Source organism: Thamnophis sirtalis, unplaced genomic scaffold (assembly GCF_051295495.1).
Source record: "Thamnophis sirtalis isolate CommonGarterSnake01/CBP01778 unplaced genomic scaffold, rThaSir2_p1.2 scaffold_3, whole genome shotgun sequence".
Lineage (NCBI taxonomy): Eukaryota > Metazoa > Chordata > Lepidosauria > Squamata > Natricidae > Thamnophis > Thamnophis sirtalis.
In genome coordinates, this window is record NW_028261383.1 from 165,854,355 (window position 1) to 165,873,761 (window position 19,407).

At 41.8% G+C, this 19,407-nt stretch overlaps 2 protein-coding genes across 3 annotated transcripts in view; both read left to right on the forward strand.

Annotated features, from left to right (window-relative positions):
• Window positions 1-18,248, forward strand: part of SYN1 (synapsin I) — a 121,723-nt gene extending 103,475 nt beyond the window's left edge. Inside the window, exons 7-13 of one of the 2 annotated variants that reach the window (XM_087710740.1) lie at window positions 9,172-9,314; window positions 10,230-10,304; window positions 10,517-10,619; window positions 11,715-11,864; window positions 13,080-13,143; window positions 13,259-13,922; window positions 15,894-18,248. In XM_087710740.1, the coding sequence (XP_087566866.1) occupies window positions 9,172-9,314; window positions 10,230-10,304; window positions 10,517-10,619; window positions 11,715-11,864; window positions 13,080-13,143; window positions 13,259-13,922; window positions 15,894-15,921 (1,227 nt within the window). In that variant the 3' untranslated portion in view covers window positions 15,922-18,248. Of the gene's footprint in view, window positions 1-9,171; window positions 9,315-10,229; window positions 10,305-10,516; window positions 10,620-11,714; window positions 11,865-13,079; window positions 13,144-13,258; window positions 13,923-15,855 lie in introns of both variants that reach the window. The other variant, XM_087710739.1, reaches the window with a different exon arrangement.
• The window catches only part of LOC148048331 (uncharacterized), a 433,893-nt gene that overhangs the window by 309,710 nt on the left and 104,776 nt on the right, over window positions 1-19,407 (forward strand). The window lies entirely within an intron of this gene.

The following is a 19,407-nucleotide window of genomic DNA, read 5'->3' on the forward strand; positions in this document are numbered from 1 at the left end:
TAACATCAAAAATAATTCAGCTTTTGGGGTATTTGTTCTCAAGCAGTTTTTCACTGTAGCATAGCATTTCCCCAATAAGTATTAACCCCAAGTTTACAAGCTCAGCTCTGTGAACTTAATTAATACCCTTCCACCAGTGTGACAGCTGCCTAAAATTGGCCAGACTTCAATTAGAAGTTGAAGCCTTTTGCCTCTTAAGGGCTAAGGTAAAGATAAAGGTTCCCCCTGCACATGCGTGCTAGTCGTTCCTGATTTTAGGGGGCGGTGTTCATCTTAGTTGCTAAGCTGAAGAACCAGCGCTCTCCGTGGTCATATGGCTGGTATGACTAAACACCGAAGGTGCACGGAGCGCTGTTACCTTCCCACCAAAGGTGGTCCCTATTTTTCTACTTTGCATTTTTTACATGCTTTCGAACTGCTAGGTTGGCAGAAGCTGGAACATATGATGGGAGCTTCTCCCATTGCACAGTAGCACTTGTTATGTGGCGCTAGGGATTCGAACTGCTGAACTGCCGAACTTCTGATCGACAAGCTCAGCATCTTAACCACTGAGCCAATAGCAATAGCAATAGCAGTTAGACTTATATACCGCTTCATAGGGCTTTCAGCCCTCTCTAAGCGGTTTACAGAGTCAGCATATTGCCCCCACAGTCTGGGTCCTCATTTTACCCACCTCGGAAGGATGGAAGGCTGAGTCAACCCTGAGCCAGTGAGATTTGAACAGCCGAACTGCAGAACTGCAGTCAGCTGAAGTAGCCTGCAGTGCTGCATTTAACCACTGCGCCACCTCGTCCCATCTCTTAAGGGCTAGTACCTTCTCAATGTTTATTCCCCACTTTACTGTGTGCCTCTTTACCCACTTGTAATCCTTTCCACTCCAATGAATAAAAATTCAAATACCATATAGGTAGTGTATCCATTATCCACTTTTTCAATTGTCCCTTTCCCTGTTCAGATATCTGGTAACCCTACCTTGGAGGGGAGTCATGGGGTTGGCAGTCATCTGAAACTGAGGCAAAGAGCCAGGCACAGGGACACTCATTGGGGTCAACCATTTTCACCCTGTTAAAATGTTCTGCTCACTCAAAGCATTTTGACTCAGCAGTGGGGAGAGGGCCTGCAAGGCAACTCAAAGTGTTTTTTTTAAAAAAATGATCTAGATTAATTAGTTCGCCTTCATCTTTGTTTATCTCGGTATCTGTTACATGCTGATCACTTAGATCCCTGCTCTGCCTGGAATGCAAAGTTTATTACCTAGGACACAGAGCTGCTAAGCTGCTGATTTGTGTCTCTTCCCAAGTTGCAAGTAACAGTATGTTCTTTTCCTCTTTCCTGGGTTATTTTCATTATTGAGGTAGAAACCCATTAGATTGTAGAGCCTTCCCGTTTTGGCTCTGAGGTCCACATTTCCTCTCCTTTTCAGGGGGCAATTGTGGGAAGAATAGTCTTTCCTCCCAATAACGTCTGTCTCAGTTAGCCACGAATAGATCTTCAGCGTTAATATATCTCCCAGCAGCTCCAGCTGCAATTTATAATGGATTCCTCTTTTGTTTAGGAACAAGTATAGAAATTGATTTTGTTTGTTTCTTTATTTAACTGTACTTTTGACCTAGCCCAGTCCCGGAGGCCTTGGGCATCATAAAACCACAAATGAAGGCCAAAACAAAAAGAAACCACAGTATAACAAAAACACCACGAGAAAGCAAAAGCAAACTCAAGATAAGCTACCCGCAAACATTCAACTGGGACTAAAGACTTGTTAGAATTGAGCTTTTGGGTTATTTCAAAAACATCTGCAAAGTAGGGCTGAAAAATTCTGTATTTCCACCAAGAATGCCTGCTGTCTGATCCATACCTGCTTTACCTCACAAAATGAGGGTGGGGGGTGGGGGGGTCAGATCCTCTCTAGAAGAGCAGACTGGATGAGTACATTTGGCTGGAGAGCTGTTGCCTGATGTTTGTGAAAACAGCAACAGCGAGAAACAAAAATAAAGGAAGAAAAGTTGACGCGAACAGAAGATAAACAAACCCAGAAAATCCAGGCAATTTCACTTGTTGTTGATAAAGGCCTGGGGGAAGTCAAGTCTTTAAGGCCCTTCAAAGCACCAGCAGGGTGGGAGCCATCTGGATCTCAGGGAGAGCTTCATTCCAATGAGCAAGTTATACGTTAGAGCAGTGTTTTTCAACCACTGTGCCGCGGCACACTAGTGTGCCGTGACATAGTGTAAGGTGTGCCGTGGGAAAATTACTTTATATATAGTCAATATAGGCACAGAGTTAATTTTTTTTAACATTTTCTAATGGTGGTGTGCCTCGTGATTTTTTTCATGAAAAAAGTGTGCCTTTGCACAAAAAAGGTTGAAAAACACTGCGTTAGAGAATGGGCATTTCTGGCATCCCGATAGAGGGTTTTATTCAATCAAAGGAACTCAGAGAGTGCCAACCCTGCCTGATTAAATCAGGCAGGTTGATACTATGAGAGATATGTGGTTCCTTAGATAATTGGGCCCTGTGCCATGTAAGACTTTAAAGCAGTGGTTCTCAACATGGGGCCCAGGCCCCACAGGGGGGGGGGGATTTGATTTTTAATGGGGGGGCAATTTGAACCTTGTTTGAACCAAGTTAATAACCTTTTACGCTTCCTCACACAAGTAGAATTCACTTTTTGAGAAAAGTAAGAATTATATGTCACAGGGGAGCATCAGGATTTTAGCAATAGCAATAGCAATAGCAGTTAGACTTATATACCGCTTCATAGGGCTTTCAGCCCTTTCTAAGCAGTTTACAGAGTCAGCATATTGCCCCCACAGTCTGGGTCCTCATTTCACCCACCTCGGAAGGATGGAAGGCTGAGTCAACCTTGAGCCGGTGAGATTTGAACCGCTGAACTGCAGATAGCAGTCAGCCGAAGTGGCCTGCAGTACTGCACCCTAACCACTGTGCCACCTCGGCTCTTAAAGATGCTTAGGTGGGGCATGCCCCCAAAAAGGTTGGGAATCACTGCTTTAAAATTATTATCAAGTACCTTGAACCACGAAGGTACATCGATATACCAAGTCATGCCCATCATCGCCATCACTGCTGCATTCTGGACCAACTGAAAATTCTGAATGCTCTTCAAGAGTAGCACTGTGAAGAACATGCTACAGTAGTTAGGCCATGAGGTGACCAGGACATCAGTGTTGTGGTCCGCCGGCGGTCTGCGGACCTGGCAGCAGAGTCGCACAGTGAGGAGGTTGGGGAGGAACATGGACCAGACGACACATGTGTTTTTTACTGTATCAGGAACCCTAGGTCAGAACAATCAGTGACTATCTGAAGAGTCTCCAATTCTAGGAAAGGACAGAACTGGGGCACCAGATGAAGCTATGCAAAGTCTTCCTGGCTAAGGCTACAACCTGCTCCTCAAGCAGGAGCCATGAGCCTAGGAAAACTGCCAGATTGCACACTCTTAAATGGAGAAATGCAATCCCACCTCCAGTCAGAGATGGAATATCTCTAGATCTGATAGACCAAATACTCATAGCCACTTGATTTTGGTGGGATTGAGTCAGAGAGGGTCCCTCCCTGTCCAAATCTGCATAGCTTCCTGTCACAGGGATAGAACATCTTACTTGACCAATCTAGAGTCATCAATGTACCAAACCCTAGACCAGTGGATGACTTCACACAGTAACTGAAAAGGAGGTGAGAAGAATGGAGCATGTGAGTTCCCACAAAAGAGGAGTCGAGATAATGATTTCTTTCTTCTCTTCCACCAACAATATCAACAGGAATTGGCCCAGAGAAAGAAAGAGAACCACTGTATACGTGTGTCTCCATTCCCCAGGCCATGAAACTGACTTAGAAGGCTACTGTGGTTGACAATATCGATAGCCACTAAAACAGGGGAGTCAAATTTGCAGCCCGTGGGCCGGATGCGTCATGTGCTGGCTATCCCCACCCCCTTTTTAGCAAAGAGAAAAGTCGTGATACATCACGTGATGATGTGATGCTACAAGTTTGACACTCTTGCACTAAAAGATTAAGAGCACAAAGGATGGATGCACCATCTTCATCCTGACTCCATAAGTCATCTACATCAATGGCCAAAGCTGTCTCAGTACTAAATCCCAGCCTGAAGCCTGACAGAAATGGGCTCGGATAATCCATTTCCTCCAGGTTTTCATTAACTGCAGACTGATCACTGTGTCAACAACTTTTCCCCAAAAGGGAAGGTTGGAGACTGAATGATAGATATCAAAAACCTATTGGGTCCGAAGATGACTGGCATCATTGACTCTTCTAAGGCAAGAGGCATCATCTCCTTTGTCAAAGAGGCTGACACTACAGAATAGACCCAACCATTAGATAAGGATTTCTGCTAGTTTTTTATATATTTGTATTCTTTTTAAATGAAACAACACATACAAAACAAAGCAAGACAAGAACAAAGAACAACTTTCCTCCATTTCATCAAGCATGTCATTTGGTTACAGGTTTTTGTGCATCAATTCTTAAGTTTAGGATTAACATCACTGGTTTACATTAAACATAACTGGATATTTCGCTGTCATTGAGCATTATGTGTTCGAATTACCATTAATAATCTTTCATTTGTAACAATCCTTGTTTCTTTAAATTCATAATTATCTATCAAATAACAATGAGTCTTTAAAGTATTATAGTATCATCTATCTCTAAGGAGAAAAAGCGAAGATTAGAACAAAGAATTCCCATTAATTTATAATATACATTCATATTTTCAATTGACCATAATATCACCAATCCAGAGTTCCAACAATAATGTTCCATTATTAATTATTAATCCATATACTGGTTAAGTATTTCAATTCATATATATATATATATATATATATATATATATATATATATATATATATATATATATATATATATATATATATATATATATATATATATATATATATATATATCAATTGTTCATTACATCATCATTGATCCGTTTAATATACCAAGGTCTTTCTAATATAAAATGGTCACTACATACAATTATACTAAAGTATTCAAATCATCCCACTCTTATACATTAAGATCATTATTATCCTTTATATATCATGTGAATAAGTACTCTGTATCATAACAAGAAGAAAAAAAGCTATTATTACATAAGTAAAAAGTTTCATTCCCAGGTTTTTTTATCTAACCATTGGTAAAATGAGTCCCATATTTTATAATATTGCTATCCTCTCATTCTCTAATTTCAAATGTAAGCTTACGCATTTCGGCACATTCCATTATTTTCCGAATAGTTTCCTCCTGTGATAGTACTTCCTCATTTTTCCAATTTTTGGCAAATACAATTTTAGCAGTTGTTAAAACATTCACGATCAGGTATTTCAAGTCCTTATTGTATGTTTCTGGTATTATTCCCAATAAAAAGTGTTCCGGGTTTAAATCTATGTGTTTATGTATCATTTTCTCCAACCACATATGGATTTTAGTCCAATATCTTTTAGCTTCAGTACAAGTCCACCACATGTGGTAGTATGTGCCCGGCGTCTGATGACATTTCCAACATTTTTCGGATTTATTCTTGGACATTCTTGCAATCCTCGATGGGGATAGGTGTCACCTGTAAAACATCTTATACAAGTTCTTTTTATATGCAGTTGACATTGTCATTTTATAGTTTTGAGTCCACAGTTTTTGCCATTTCTCTAATTCAATCCCATGCCCAAAGTTTTTTCCCCAGGCTAACATAGTTTCATGAAGTTTCATCTCTAGTAAGTAGCCGTAGAGTTTTTTAATCACCTTTTCATCAGTACCTGTTAAGATTTTATCTAATTCAATCATTTTATCTTAAAAACCCTCCTTTTTTTGATCTTCATTATATCTAGAATGTATTTGCACATATGAATACCAATTAACTTCAATACCTTCCTGTTTCAAATCTTGTATAGATTTGAGTTCACCCTCCGTATTTAATAATTCCGCATATCTAACTGTTTGTTCCTTTTTGTATATTATTGAGTATGAAAAAGCTTCTATGGTTGAGATCCAGACTGGAATTTTTAAGTAGTGTAGTCTCTTAATCTTCTCCCAGTTTAATAACAAAGCCTGTCTTATATGGTGCCTCCTAAAATAACCATGTGCTTTAGTTCCCTTATACCATAAAAAAGCATGCCATCCCAACAGCAAGTTGTGTCCCTCTAGATTCAAGAGCCTACAATTTCTTAACATTATCCATTCCTTGATCCACATCAGACTAGCTGCCTGGTAGTATAGCTCCCAATCAGGTAATCCAAACCCTCCTCTTGATTTAGCATCTTGCAACACTTTGCGTTTCATTCTTCCTTTCCCCCCCCTGCCATATGACTTTCAACAGCAATTTATTTAAGTCTTCAAAGTAATCTTTCCCCAACCTAATTGGGATTGTCTGGAACAAGTATAGGATTCTAGGTAGAATGTTCATTTTGATTGTAGAAATTCTCCCGATCATTGATAATTGAAGATTTTCCCATTTCACCAAGTCCGTTGCAATTTGTTGCTTCAATCTAGAATAATTATCCTCTTTGAGGGTACTGCATCTAGCTGTTAAAAAGATGCCCAAATATTTGACCTTGTTCGTAACTTGCATTTCCAAAATTTCTGCCAATTCTTTATCTTTTGATGATATGTTATTTGTCATGATTTTTGTTTTGTCTTTGTTTATTTTCAAACCTGCTACTTTTCCATACTCCTCAATAGTTTCTATCAATTTGAGTGCTCATTGAGAATGAAGACTAAGTCATCTGCAAACGCTTGCAACTTATATTCTTCTTTTTTAATAGTCATGCCCTTTATTTCTTCCTCTTCTCTGATTCTTCTGTTTAAAACTTCTAGCGTTAGGACATAAAGTAGCGGTGATAATGGATAGCCTTGTCTCGTGTCTCTCTTTATTTCAATAGGATCTGTCAGTTCTCCATTTATCGTTATCTTAGCTGTTTGTTTGTGATGTACTGTTTGCATAGCTTGAATAAAATTCTTGCCAAAGTTCATTAGTTCCATTTGTTGTATCATGAATAGCCAGTTCACATTATCAAAAGCCTTCTGCGCGTCAAGAAACATCAAGGCCATTTGCTTTTCGGGGTAGGCTTCATAATATTCCAAGGTGTCCAAGATTATTCTTATATTATCTCTAATTTGCCTCTTTGGTAAAAAAACCATTTTGGTCCGAATGGATAAACCCATTTAAATATTTTTTCAGTCTCTCTGCCAGTATGGAAGCAAATAATTTGTAGTCTGAGTTTAACAAGGAAATTGGTCTGTAGTTCTTAATTTGGGTATGATCTGCCTCCTCTTTGGGTATTAATGTAATGTATGCTTCTAGCCAAGAGTTGGGTATTTTACTTTCAATCATTACTTCATTCATAACTTCTAACAGGGGAAGAGACAAAGATTCTTCTAATGTTTTGTAGAATTCCACAGGTAAGCCATCCGGATCGGGGGCCTTCCCATTCTTTTGTCTTTTAAGAGCTTGAGCTATCTCCATCATTGTTATTCTACCTTCTAACATGGTTCTAATATCGTTGGGTATTGGGGGAAGATTACTATTTAGTAGATATTGTTTAAATTCTTCCTCTTTTATATTCTCTTGTTCATACAACTTGGCATAATAATCTTGTATGGTTTTCTTCTTTTCTGCATTTCCATAATGGGTTTGCCCTTGTTCGTCTTTTAGTTGTGTTTTCTTAGCCTCTCTCTCCTTTCTCAGTTTATATGCCGACCATCTACCTGGTTTGTTTGCATTTTCAGAATAGTTCTGTTTAGCCCCTCTAATTTTTGGTGCCAGTTCCTCCTTTTCCAGTAAGTCCATTTTATGTTTAATTATATCCATTTTTATTTTAATCTCTTTCTTTTGTGCAGATTTCTGTAATTTTTCCAAAACACTATAATCTTTTTCTAGTTTTTTGGATGTTTGTCTTTTCTTTGAGTTTCTCATTCTTGTGTAGTCTATTATCAGACCTTTAGAAAAGCCCTTCATTGTATCCCAAAGGTTCTGCAAGGATGTTTCTTCTTTTTTATTTTCTTTAAAAAAGAAAGTCAATTCTTTTTCTATTTTCTTTACAAAGTCTTTCTCTTTCAGTATCATGTTGTTTAAAGTCCATCTAGATCTTGTTCTTTGTGCTCTCCATTTTATTGCCATTGGGTTGTGGTCAGCCCAAATATTTGGTTTGATTTCAGCTTCTTGTATACTGCCAAATAGATCCGTTGAGGCCCAAATCATATCAATTCTAGAGAATGATAGGTGTCTATTTGAGTAGAAGGTGAATTGTTTTTTGGTGGGGTTTCTTTCTCGCCAGATATCTTTTAGATTGATTTCATCCATCATCTTGAAGAAGGATTTCGGGAGTGTTTTTCTATTTGATTTTATTGTTTTATGGGTTTTATGATCCATGTTCTGGTTTATAATGCCATTAAAGTCTCCCGTCATACAAATATCAGCATAATCTAAGTCAGTTATTTTCTTGTGTAGTTTTTTAATAGAATTCATCTTGTTTTTCGTTAGGTGCGTAAATTGCAATTAAGAGTATTTTCCTTACATTGTCCATGATTTCCACCATCAAAATTCTTCCATCCTCGTCTGTATAAATTTGTTTTGCTGGGATTTTATCTTTAATATAAAAAGTCACACCTCTTTTCTTACAGTCTGCCAAAGAGGTAAAAGTTTTGCCAAGTTTTGGTTGTACTGATAAATAATCGTATCTTTGTTGAATGTGTACTTCTTGTAGGGAAATTATATCTATAGCTTTTCTAATTTATGGAATATTTTCCTTCTTTTGCTAGTTTTTGATGGCAGGCTGAATCCATGAGAAAATGATGTCAGTAGGCGTTCCCAAATAAAGAGCTTCTAGCACTATCTATTTAAATTTTTATGTGGTGTTTTTTTTTTTTTTTTTTTTTGTATTTTCATGCTGAATATTTTGGGGAAAATAAATAAAAATAATGGGCTACAGGTAGAAGGCACTATTATATTCCTGTATGATGCGATCAAATGAGGAAGAGAATTCCACGCAATAAACCTCGCCAGGAAATATGTAAAACATGCAATTTGGGAGGCTAAATCAGATTTTAACAAGGTCAAAATTCAGATGCTGAAATGTGGTTGATTTAGGCTTATTTGCTTATATTTGATACAGTAAATGCAAAGGCTTCTGTTTGTTACAGGTCAAGGTGGAGAACCAGTATGATTTCCAGGACATAGCCAGTGTAGTAGCTCTCACCAAGACCTATGCCACCTCAGAACCTTTTATTGATGCCAAGTATGACATCCGTATACAAAAGATTGGCAGTAACTACAAAGCCTACATGTGAGTCTGGTAAAAAAATTTCCCCGTGTTTATATCTCCTTACTCTTAGCAAATGTTGCAACTTCCTCCTAGAAGCTTCTTGACCTGCACTTGATCCCTCCATTACGTAAATCAACTTCCTTTCTACTTTGCCTCCTCCCGTCAGCAGAATGATGTCTTCCACGAAGCTTTATTGATCATGGTCAGCATTTTCAAGTCACTTTCTAGAAACAATCCTGGAAGAGGTGACCATATGCAAAAGTTTGGGTCTCGCATCTTTAATAAGCGATCTGCATGGAATTTTGGCAGGCGCACATTGTCATATAAAATTGAAATACCTACATATTCTCTCTCTCTCTCTCTCTCTCTCTCTCACTCTCTCTCTCTCTCTCTCTCTCTCTCTCTCTCTCTTTACAAACTATGAGAGATACGTACCACTCTGCTCTTCCTCCTCCCTCTTTTGGACTGTGTATGTGCTCTATCTCTGAGTGAAAGTTTAGATCAGTAGTAGTCAACCTGGTCCCTACCGCCCACTAGTGGGCATTCCAGCTTCCATGGTGGTCGGTAGGGGTTTGCTGTAACTCTGCTTTATAAATTTTATAAAGTAAAGTTACTTCCCTACTTTATAAATCACCATGACTGTGGAACCGGTGGGCGGTTAGAAAATTTAACTACTAACAGAGATACAAAAACGGGCGGTAGGTATAAAAAGGTTGACTACCCCTGGTTTAGATTGTACCTGCTTTGAGGACTCAGTTTCTCAAAACACAAATATTTAATATACCCTTTATCGGACAAGCCCCATTTGAATTCCCCCTTCTCAATCTCTATCAGTCTCTTTCCTGATTTTATTGACCTCCCTTTTCAAGGAAATGTTTGCTCTCTGGTTTCTCCCTGGATCTTTTAATACCCACAATGTCCTCTTTCCCCTGGCAGGAGGACCTCTGTTTCAGGCAACTGGAAAACCAATACTGGCTCTGCCATGTTGGAGCAAATAGCTATGTCAGATAGGTGAGTGGCATGGATGGGGAAATATGATTGGGTAGATAGAAGGGATTATAAATAAATGCTTAGAATAGGAGGACTCTTCCTCTCTATGTCTTCCCAAGCTCTTCTCCTGGCTAAATGTATCTGAGTGAAAGTGATAAAATTAGGAGGGCCCTGTACTTGCGTTAGATTTATAATTTTGTCTCTGGTCTTGATTTTTTTCCATTCTGCGGTAGGTACAAGCTATGGGTGGACACTTGTTCAGAAATTTTTGGTGGTTTGGACATCTGTGCTGTAGAAGCTCTACATGGCAAGGATGGGCGTGACCACATTATTGAGGTGAGTTGCTGGGAATGCTTATATTTTAACAAATATACCAGGGAACACAAACCTTCTAAAAAATTACTAAAAGAAGGGAAGATTAGAATTTATAAGGTAAAGAGACAAGTTAAAAGTTTCTTTTTAAATTGGGGATTTTAAAGCAAATCGGCTCTTTTTAACAGGTTGGTTCTGGAAATAATGAAACCTCAACATGCATGTGTTTTTAGGGTTCCCGGACAGTATTGTACTCTCTCAGGCCAAAGAGATTTGAGTTGAAATCCATTTTCAGCTGCGATGCTCACTAGATGGCATCTGTCCCCCTTTCCTCAAACAGTACAGCATTAATTTAGTCTGTCAGGGAATCTCTATCATTCCTATTGTTGTAGAAAACCTTATGGATATTTACTGAAAAGATGTGGGGAATGGTTTGGAAGAACCTTGACCCACATTAAAAATAAATGTTTTTTTTAATTAATATTCAGAATATAAAGTTCAATGTGTCTTGGAAAGCTCGACCATGATAAAACAACTGGTGAGATTAATATTAGGGTCCTTTGAGACATAAAGATATATATCACTCTGCTTCTTCTGCATTTTCCTATGTTTTGAGTGAATGTATATTTTGTCTATTGATGATGGTTTTCCATGTTACAGGCAGTGGAACAAGCTGGCTTAGTTCCAGTTACTTCCTGGCTACATGGATCAGACTGTATTCTTTGAGTCACCACCTATTGCACCATGTGGTTTTGTTAACATTATCGCTTAGTGTTTATACACACAATGTTTATACACACACGTAATCCTTCCAACAAATACCCTGTAATGGTGGTTATCTGTTATTATCTCCATTCTGCAGATGATTAACTTCTAGAGGGAGAGGGGCTGTTGGAGGAAAGATATTCTCTGGATGTTATCCATATTTCTTATTATCTATTTGTTTTCATCCCAAGTTGAAACTTCTGCTATTAATTTGCTAGTGCCATTAAGTGTTTAAAATAGGCATTTAAAAAAACAACAATAACGTCATTTCCTGCAGAAGGTCTTGGACTAATTCACACATGTTCTACTTAAGGGAAACAACTCACTTCCTGTTTGTTCTTGTTCTTTCCTCAGGTAGTGGGATCATCCATGCCTCTGATTGGAGACCACCAAGAGGAAGATAAGCAGCTGATTGTGGAGCTGGTACTGTCACGCATGGCCCAGGTCCTTCCTCGCACCCCTGTGCCCTCCCCTGTGCGCTCTGCCTCAGGACAGCATGCCCAGGTATTAGGACTTTGTTTCTCATCATAAACACAACAGTAGTCATTCCCTGTTCTTTGTTTTTCCCCTGCAGTTTATGTTTAGTCACTGCTTACTAGAAGTTGAAGGAAAGGAGTCAGAAGGAGGAGGAAATGCTGGCTCAGAGCAGCAAAATGTCATAGTGAAGTTTACAGATTATGGCAAGAGTAATGGAGAACCAGGCACAGGTTGCCTGCATTAGTATCAGGGTTATTATCTGAAATTTCTAATTAAAATTGTTGAGTCAAAAAGATGCAGAAGATTACAGCATGAGGGACTCTTTGATTTTGATTCTTTTGATAACAAAAAACTCTTTTGTTTTTGATAATGGACAATTAGACGGCTTAGGAAAACCTGTACAATGAAGCCAAAGCCAACATTTCTTTCTAACTATTTGATCTCAAGCACCTGGTGTTCTCCTCTAGTGCTGTAGAGATTTCATTTAAATGCCATGGATAATAAACACCAGTAGATGGGTCTAACTTCGAATTCGTCCAATCTCAAGATCTTAAGAGCAACTCTCCTGGATGCACTCCAGCGTTCTGTTTCCCACAGTAATTGCCAGCTAGAGGCCACTGTGAAATTCACAAGTGCCACCAGGTCCTCCCATTCATGGTTCTTAGCAATAGGCATTCGGAGGCATTCTGCCTCTAATTCTAGAAGTATATAACCTTCTCAAGTAAAATGGCTATTCTTTGTCTAATGTTCCTTAAAAGCCATTGAAGTTGGTGGCTGCCATAACAGTTTGTGTTATGAAGAAGAATGCTTCTCTTGTGCTTTGAAGCTTTTCCTTAGCTAAATTGCTATCATCACATCTGTCAAAACAAGTTTCAGCGGTTTAGAGACACTCCTTACCCCCATGTATTGCCAAGCATCTGGGGGAAAAAGGAAGGATAACTGTTTGTCAATCCATTCCTCATGTTTTGTGAAGATTTTACATGGTTCCCAGTATTTGATGGCTGCAGTGGAGAAAGATTCCTCCATGTGTCATCTGTTCATTTTTTTTGTGGGGGAGATTGAATGTCTGAATGGGCAGCTGACTAGGGAAAGATTTAGAGACATTCTTGTATTGCATGGCCAATGCTGCAAAGAAGGTAGAATATCGCAGAAAGAGGAAAACTATAGCCGGGCAGGATGGGATAAAAGGAAAGAAGGATAATTTTGATGCATGCCCCTGCTTTTGTTTATTTTCGTTCATAGGCTCAGTCAGCTCAAGCTGGACAGAGACAAGGCCCTCCAGCCCAACAGAGACCTCCACCCCAAGGTAAATTATGCTTTGGGGGAAATTGTGCTTCAGGTGGGAGGCATCAGAACTTTTTGTTGAAAGGGAATTTTAGCATATCAAGTAAGGCTAAAACAGTCTTCCCTCTGTCTTTCAGGAGGACCTCAGCAGCCGCCTCCAGGCTCCCAGCGCCCTCCGTCTCAGCAACGCCCCCCTCCCCAAGGCCAGCAACTCCCAGGCCTTACCCCACAGCCCAGTGGTCCCGCAATGGGCCAGCGTCTGCCCAGCCCCACCACCCAGCAGCCCCCACCACAGGCTCAGCAACGTCCTGCAGGGCAGCGCCAGCCTGGGCCTGGAGTCCAACAGTCTCGCCAGCAGGGGCCGCCCTCTGCTCCACAGTCCCCCCAGCCTCAGAGAGGGCCGAGCCCCAGTGGCGGAGGACAGCAGCAGTGGCAGCAAGGTTCCCCCCAGCAGCAGCGGCCCGCGGGGGCTGGCCTGACCAAGACAGCATCTGGGGGCCTCTCAGGGCAACAGCAGCAGGCCCAGCAGGCCCAGCGCCCTCCAGCGGCTGGCGGTCAACCACGGCAGCATCCACGGCAGGGTAGTCAAGGGGGCCTGACCCAGCAGCGCCCACCGGGAGCAGGAGCACAGCAGCAGCGCCCAGCACCACCTACTACCCAGCAGCCGAGGCCCAGTACTCAGGGGCAGGGTCCTGGTGGCCCAGGGCAACAAGGGAACCGCCCTCCACCAAGCCAAGGAAAGCCACAAGTTGCCCAGAAACCCAGTCAGGATCTGCCTCCTCCACCCCAGCCCCAGCTGAAGTAAGCGTTGGACTCTTGGGTTCTCTGTGAAGGGAGCAGGGTTAGGCAGGCTTCAAGACTTAATTTTCGCAATGTGGGGTTTTTGTTCCTAGCTAAACGGGGGGTTTGGTAGGTTGCTCTGGTGATCTGGTAACCTCAGATACTTAAGGGCACAAGCCGTGCTACATGCACTTTCCCCTAACACCAATTCAGGATCCCTTCTTGCAAATTCAGTGTGTTGTCATTTTGTGTCCTTTTCACTTTTGTCAAAAGTTCACCCAGGGGCTAGGGGAGAAGATTCAGTGAGGGATGATGAGGTGCAGTAGGATGACAAGGCAGGGAAGGGAATGAAAGGTCACTTGCTTATAAGAAGTTCTTCACTGACATCATCACTTCTGTCTTGCTTTTTTATGTTCGCTTTTGTTTGCCATTGTGAGAACTAGACACTACTTTTTATACAATATATATATATATAACTCCTCCTGAAACAAAAAAAAAAGTTATTTGATTCTCCACATATACAAAGGTCATCCTTCGAAAGGATGCAACCCAGAGGTGGGATTTAAATATTGAGTGCATGTGTTACATCGGGGCGGGTGGGCGGAGCTTCCTGCAGCCGCCGCTACCGGTTTACCCGAACTGGAGAGAACCGGCTGAATCCCACCCGAACTGGAGAGAACCGGCTGAATCCCACCTCTGGTCCAAATCCCCCCGCCCCCGCTTTAAGATATCACGTTTCTGAGTTGAAAATCGGAAAAAAAACGATTAAAAAAAATGCTCTAAAACTAGACACTACTTTTTTATACAATATATATATATATATATATCCTCCTGAAACAAAAAAAAGTTATTTGATTCTCCACATATACAAAGGTCATCCTTCGAAACGATGCAACCCAGAGGTGGGATTTAAATATTGAGCGCGTGTGTTACGTCAGGGCATGTGGGCGGAGCTTCCCGCCGCTACCGGTTTACCCGAACTGGAGAGAACCGGCTGAATCCCACCTCTGGTCCAAATCCCCCCGCCCCCCGCTTTAAGATATCACGTTTCTGAGTTGAAAATCGAAAAAAAAAAAACGATTAAAAAAAACCGCTCTAAAACCCCCTAACTGCAGTATATAAATCAAACCTTGCAGGCTACATTTGAAGCTGAGGGGTTTAGCATAAATTTAGGAAAGATGTACTTCATCATCATCATCCCTCGTTCTGCCTGTGACAAGCGTTTCCCGTGCCGTCTTATCAGGGGCGGCATGGAAACGGGGATGAAATGGTGGCGCCTGTGAAAGCGAGAGCAGAAAGTAGTACCCTCGCTTTCAATTGGCTTTGCCAGTTCTGGGCAGTTGTGGGAGGTCAGTTTTGTTGAGATCAACAACAACAGAGAAGCAGTTACGTACGAGGGCAGCAGCACTCAGGGCTTCAGAAAAGCACTTTTTGCTGAATAACATCTCCAGATTTGCCACAGCTCTTCGTCAGCCCGAGCTTGCCAAAATCACACAGAGAGTTCATGCCCCTCTGCTCTCAATTCAACAGGATCTACCCAGAATGAAAAGAATTGGAATAGGGTTGGGTGCGGGAGGAGTTTCAATTAGAAGAAAATGCCTGAGAATTCCCCTCTTCCCTCGTGTTTTCCTGCTGCAGGATCATTTCCCTAGTCTTCCCTTACTGGATGCACCCTCCTTTGAAGTATTAAATTAGGGCTGGAGGGGTGGGGGGGCGATGAGGCCTCTCAATGGCCTTGCCCCCTTTGCGGCTCTTGTGCTTGCTTCTTACTTATCCTACTCTAGAGAAGGAGGGCAGTGCTTCCTAAACTCCCCTTTCTTCTCTCCCAGCATTTCAGACAAAGCAAGTTCTGTTGCCTGACCTGATTTTAATAGTGTGTTTCTCGTTTCTCCTCTCCGTCTACCCCTCCCTTCTTTCCTGCCCCCCCCCCAATTCCTCCCTCACTGTTCCTTAGCAAATCCCAGTCTCTGACCAATACCTTCCCCCTTGCAGAGGCACCGATGCCGCGGGGCAGCCTTAGTCAGGATGAAGTGCGTGCTGAGAGCATCCGCAGCCTCCGACAGAGCTTCGCCAGCCTCTTCTCCGACTGAGAGTCTTCCCCTCTGTACTGCGACCCTTCACCTCCCCGGGCCTAGATCCCTGCCTTCCCTGCCTTCTGAGACTCTGAACCCTGTGTCCCTTCACTGCTTCGACCCCCCCCTGCCCCCCCATGGGAACGCTCTTCCAAAACGAATCGGTTTATTTGTTTCTTTTTAATCCCACCTTTTTTCTTTTGAGGAATTTCGCCTCCCCTCCCCTCCATTAACGGCAACCAACCCCATGGAAAGGGGGGAAGCGATTCATATATCCCTGGAGATCCCTGGTAAAAGTTACGGCACCTGCTGCAAATGGTCAGAGCTAGAAAATGGGTTGATATTAAATCCCCTGGAATACTCAGGCTTTTGAGGCCTGAGGTCATTCTGAATGTAAAGACGGATGGTTTGGTTTAAAATTAATTTGTAATTATTTATTAGATTTATACAGCTGCGCATTTCACACATGTGACTCTGGGTGGCTTACTGTATATTGAAGAAATTATCTGTACAGAGCAATTATCTGGAGAGAGAGAGAGAGAGACAAACAGACAGACATATACATGTGTGTGTGACAGACAGACATATACATGTATGTGTGACAGACAGACAAATACGTTTGTGTGTGTGTGTGTGTGTGTGTGTGCATACATCAAAACACAACCTTCTCTGCCCTAAATGAAATAGGAACTACACAATGTTCTGGGCAGAAGGGTGTGTTTATGTTCCTTTAAAATCCTAAATCTTCCCTCTGCCCCTATCCTTTGTTCTGAGAACCTTTTTTTTTTTTTTTGCTCTGTTTTGTATCCATTTCTGCAGAATATACTATCCCCATGCAAATTAAACCTGCCGATTATCAGAGAGCTTCCTTCCTTCCTTCCTTCCATCAGGATCTCCCTTTTTCACCTGGAGGCTGCAGATTTCTCAAGTCCACATCCCTTCTATATAAATATGCAAACTTGACGCCTGGTTCTCTTCTCCCAGCCTAGAGGTCCCCAGGCTTGGGAAAAACGGGAGAGGAGAGGGGTCTCCAGGGATCTCTGTACATAGCATGAGGGAGGGGACTTCTCCTGGGGCCCATGTCTGTGTTTGTGGCCACAAAGATGTCTATGTTGCTGTTTGTGAATAAGCCGGTCAATTGCCACTTGCCCTTTGCACAATCCTATTGTCCCCCACTACTTAGCTGCCCGCTTCCAACTCTTGTTGCCTTGGCTGCAGGTTCCGCCCCCCACTTCAGCAATGTGCAACTTTCTTCCCATGCGTTTTGGTAACCGTATACTCGGCAAGCCTTAATCTAGACACACACCTCCTTTCCATCCTACCTCACACTGTTCCCCCCCCCCTACCCTCCTAGTAGCACTGCAGAAAACTCCCAGTCTGTCACTACACTGTAAGCTTCAGCATCTTCTGATCATCAGGAAGGTGCTGGGCAGGGCCAATGAGGTACTTTATCCTCAGACCTTTTGCTAATCTGGTTTAGAACCCAGTCGCCATGGAGGAGAGACAGTTGGCCAATGCTTTGAGTTTGTGGTGGAGAATGCAGTTGTTTTTGTCAAGCCCATTTCCTGTTCTTCCTCCCACTTGGCCAATCAAATCTATCTGCTCTTCTCCCAAAACAGCCATAGTACTGCCACTATAGCCAAGGGATGCTTTTGCTATTTTGATGACTGAAGAAATAAAACTTCATCCCCGATGGACACACAAGGGGCTCACATCTAAAAGCAGAACTTGGTCCCCTCCCTTTCCCCCTTGTATATAACTCAAAGAGAGAAACTCCCCACTCTATTTTTGTGATTCTCCTTTATCCCTAAAGCTGTGTCAATTACTCTTGTCCCCTTCTTTGAAAGATCATGGGGACAGTGCCACTTAACGCGTGATGGTCTGATAGCTGCAAAGTCGCGTGTTGTAGCTGTGTTGTGACATGACGCTTTGAGCTGTGTTTGCAACTTAACTGTCAGGTTGGGAGGGGGGGGATGCAGCAGAGGCTCAATTCCTGTGTATTACACCCCATTCTTTAGCCTCTTCTCCCTAGAGATCTATTCCTTTGCCACCAAGAGATCTGGGAAGGACAATTTAAAGTGCTAACTTGGTATCTTTGTTATTTATTCTTGTCTGGAAAGTGCATCCCCCTCGCACACTATTTTTGTGGGAATAGAGGCCTTTCCTATTGCTGTGATTCTGTCTCTGTGAATCAAAATTTCAATGGATCAGTGATGTAAAAAACATAAATAAATAAATATATCTATATTAAAAATCCGAATGCTTGCTGGAAAAATGCATGTTCTGTCACTGGAATGAAATCAATGCACACATGCAGACACTACACATGAAGAGATATGAAGAGAAAAGGGATACGATGACATCAAAATGGAGAAGCGAGTAGATGAAAGCAAGTATATGTAGTACGGGAAGAAAGGGGTGTGGATTTTCTTCTTTTTTTGTGACCTCAAGGATTCAACAACAGTTTGATGTAATCTGTCCCTGCTGATGAGCTTCCCAATGCACATCTGGGTCCTGTTGAGCCACAAAATGCTGGGTTACATGGATAGTGATTTTGATTTGGCAAGATTCTTCCTCTGTTTTGTTAACTTTGTTGATATATCCTAGCAGTGAAAATAATTTTTTGCAATATCCCACATACTTAAGGGCCCCTTCTTCACACGGAAACCTGTGAGACCAGTACGAAACATTATTTTAAAAACAGCATTTATTCTCGTATTACTTCTAATTTATAAACAAAATTCCAGTGTAAAGTAAGTAAGGGCATACTGGATACACACAAACCATTTAAAGCAGTTGCTTGTTCATTATCATTGTACAATGTGGCTAGGCAGCCATTTTGCAAAGGGGAAGCAATCCCATTTGCTGCCGTGGATCATGTGGTCTTTTTTTTTTTTTTTTTTTTGTAAAATTTTTAAAGTCCTTTAAAGGGGCATCACTGGACCTGCCACTCTTTTTGCGGTGGCCATTAGCGTGACAGAAGGGGCGCAGTGGCTAGGGTTGCAGGAGTGGCCATTAGGTAAGGGCGTGTGGGGTGCGTGGGGCATCTTTCCACTCCCTTTCCCCCCCCTCCAGCCTCGCCTCCTCATTCATGTTGTTTGCGCAGCAAGCATCTAGAGGAAATGGCGGGGAACTGCCTGCACATGCATTTAAATATTTTCGGGGAGGGCTTATTTTAGCGCACCTGCTCAAAAGCCCGATTGGGCTTATTATCCAGGGAGGTCTTATTTTCAGGGAAACAGAATAGAATGGAATGGAACAAAATAGAATAAAAGTTGGAAGGGACCTTGGAGGTCTTCTAGTCCAACCCCCTGCTTAGGCAGGAAATCCTAAACATTTTAAGACAAATGGTTGTCCACTGTCTTCTTAAAAACGTCCCGTTTTGGAGCAACAACTTCTGGATGTAAGTTGTTGCACTAATTGTTCTAATGGTT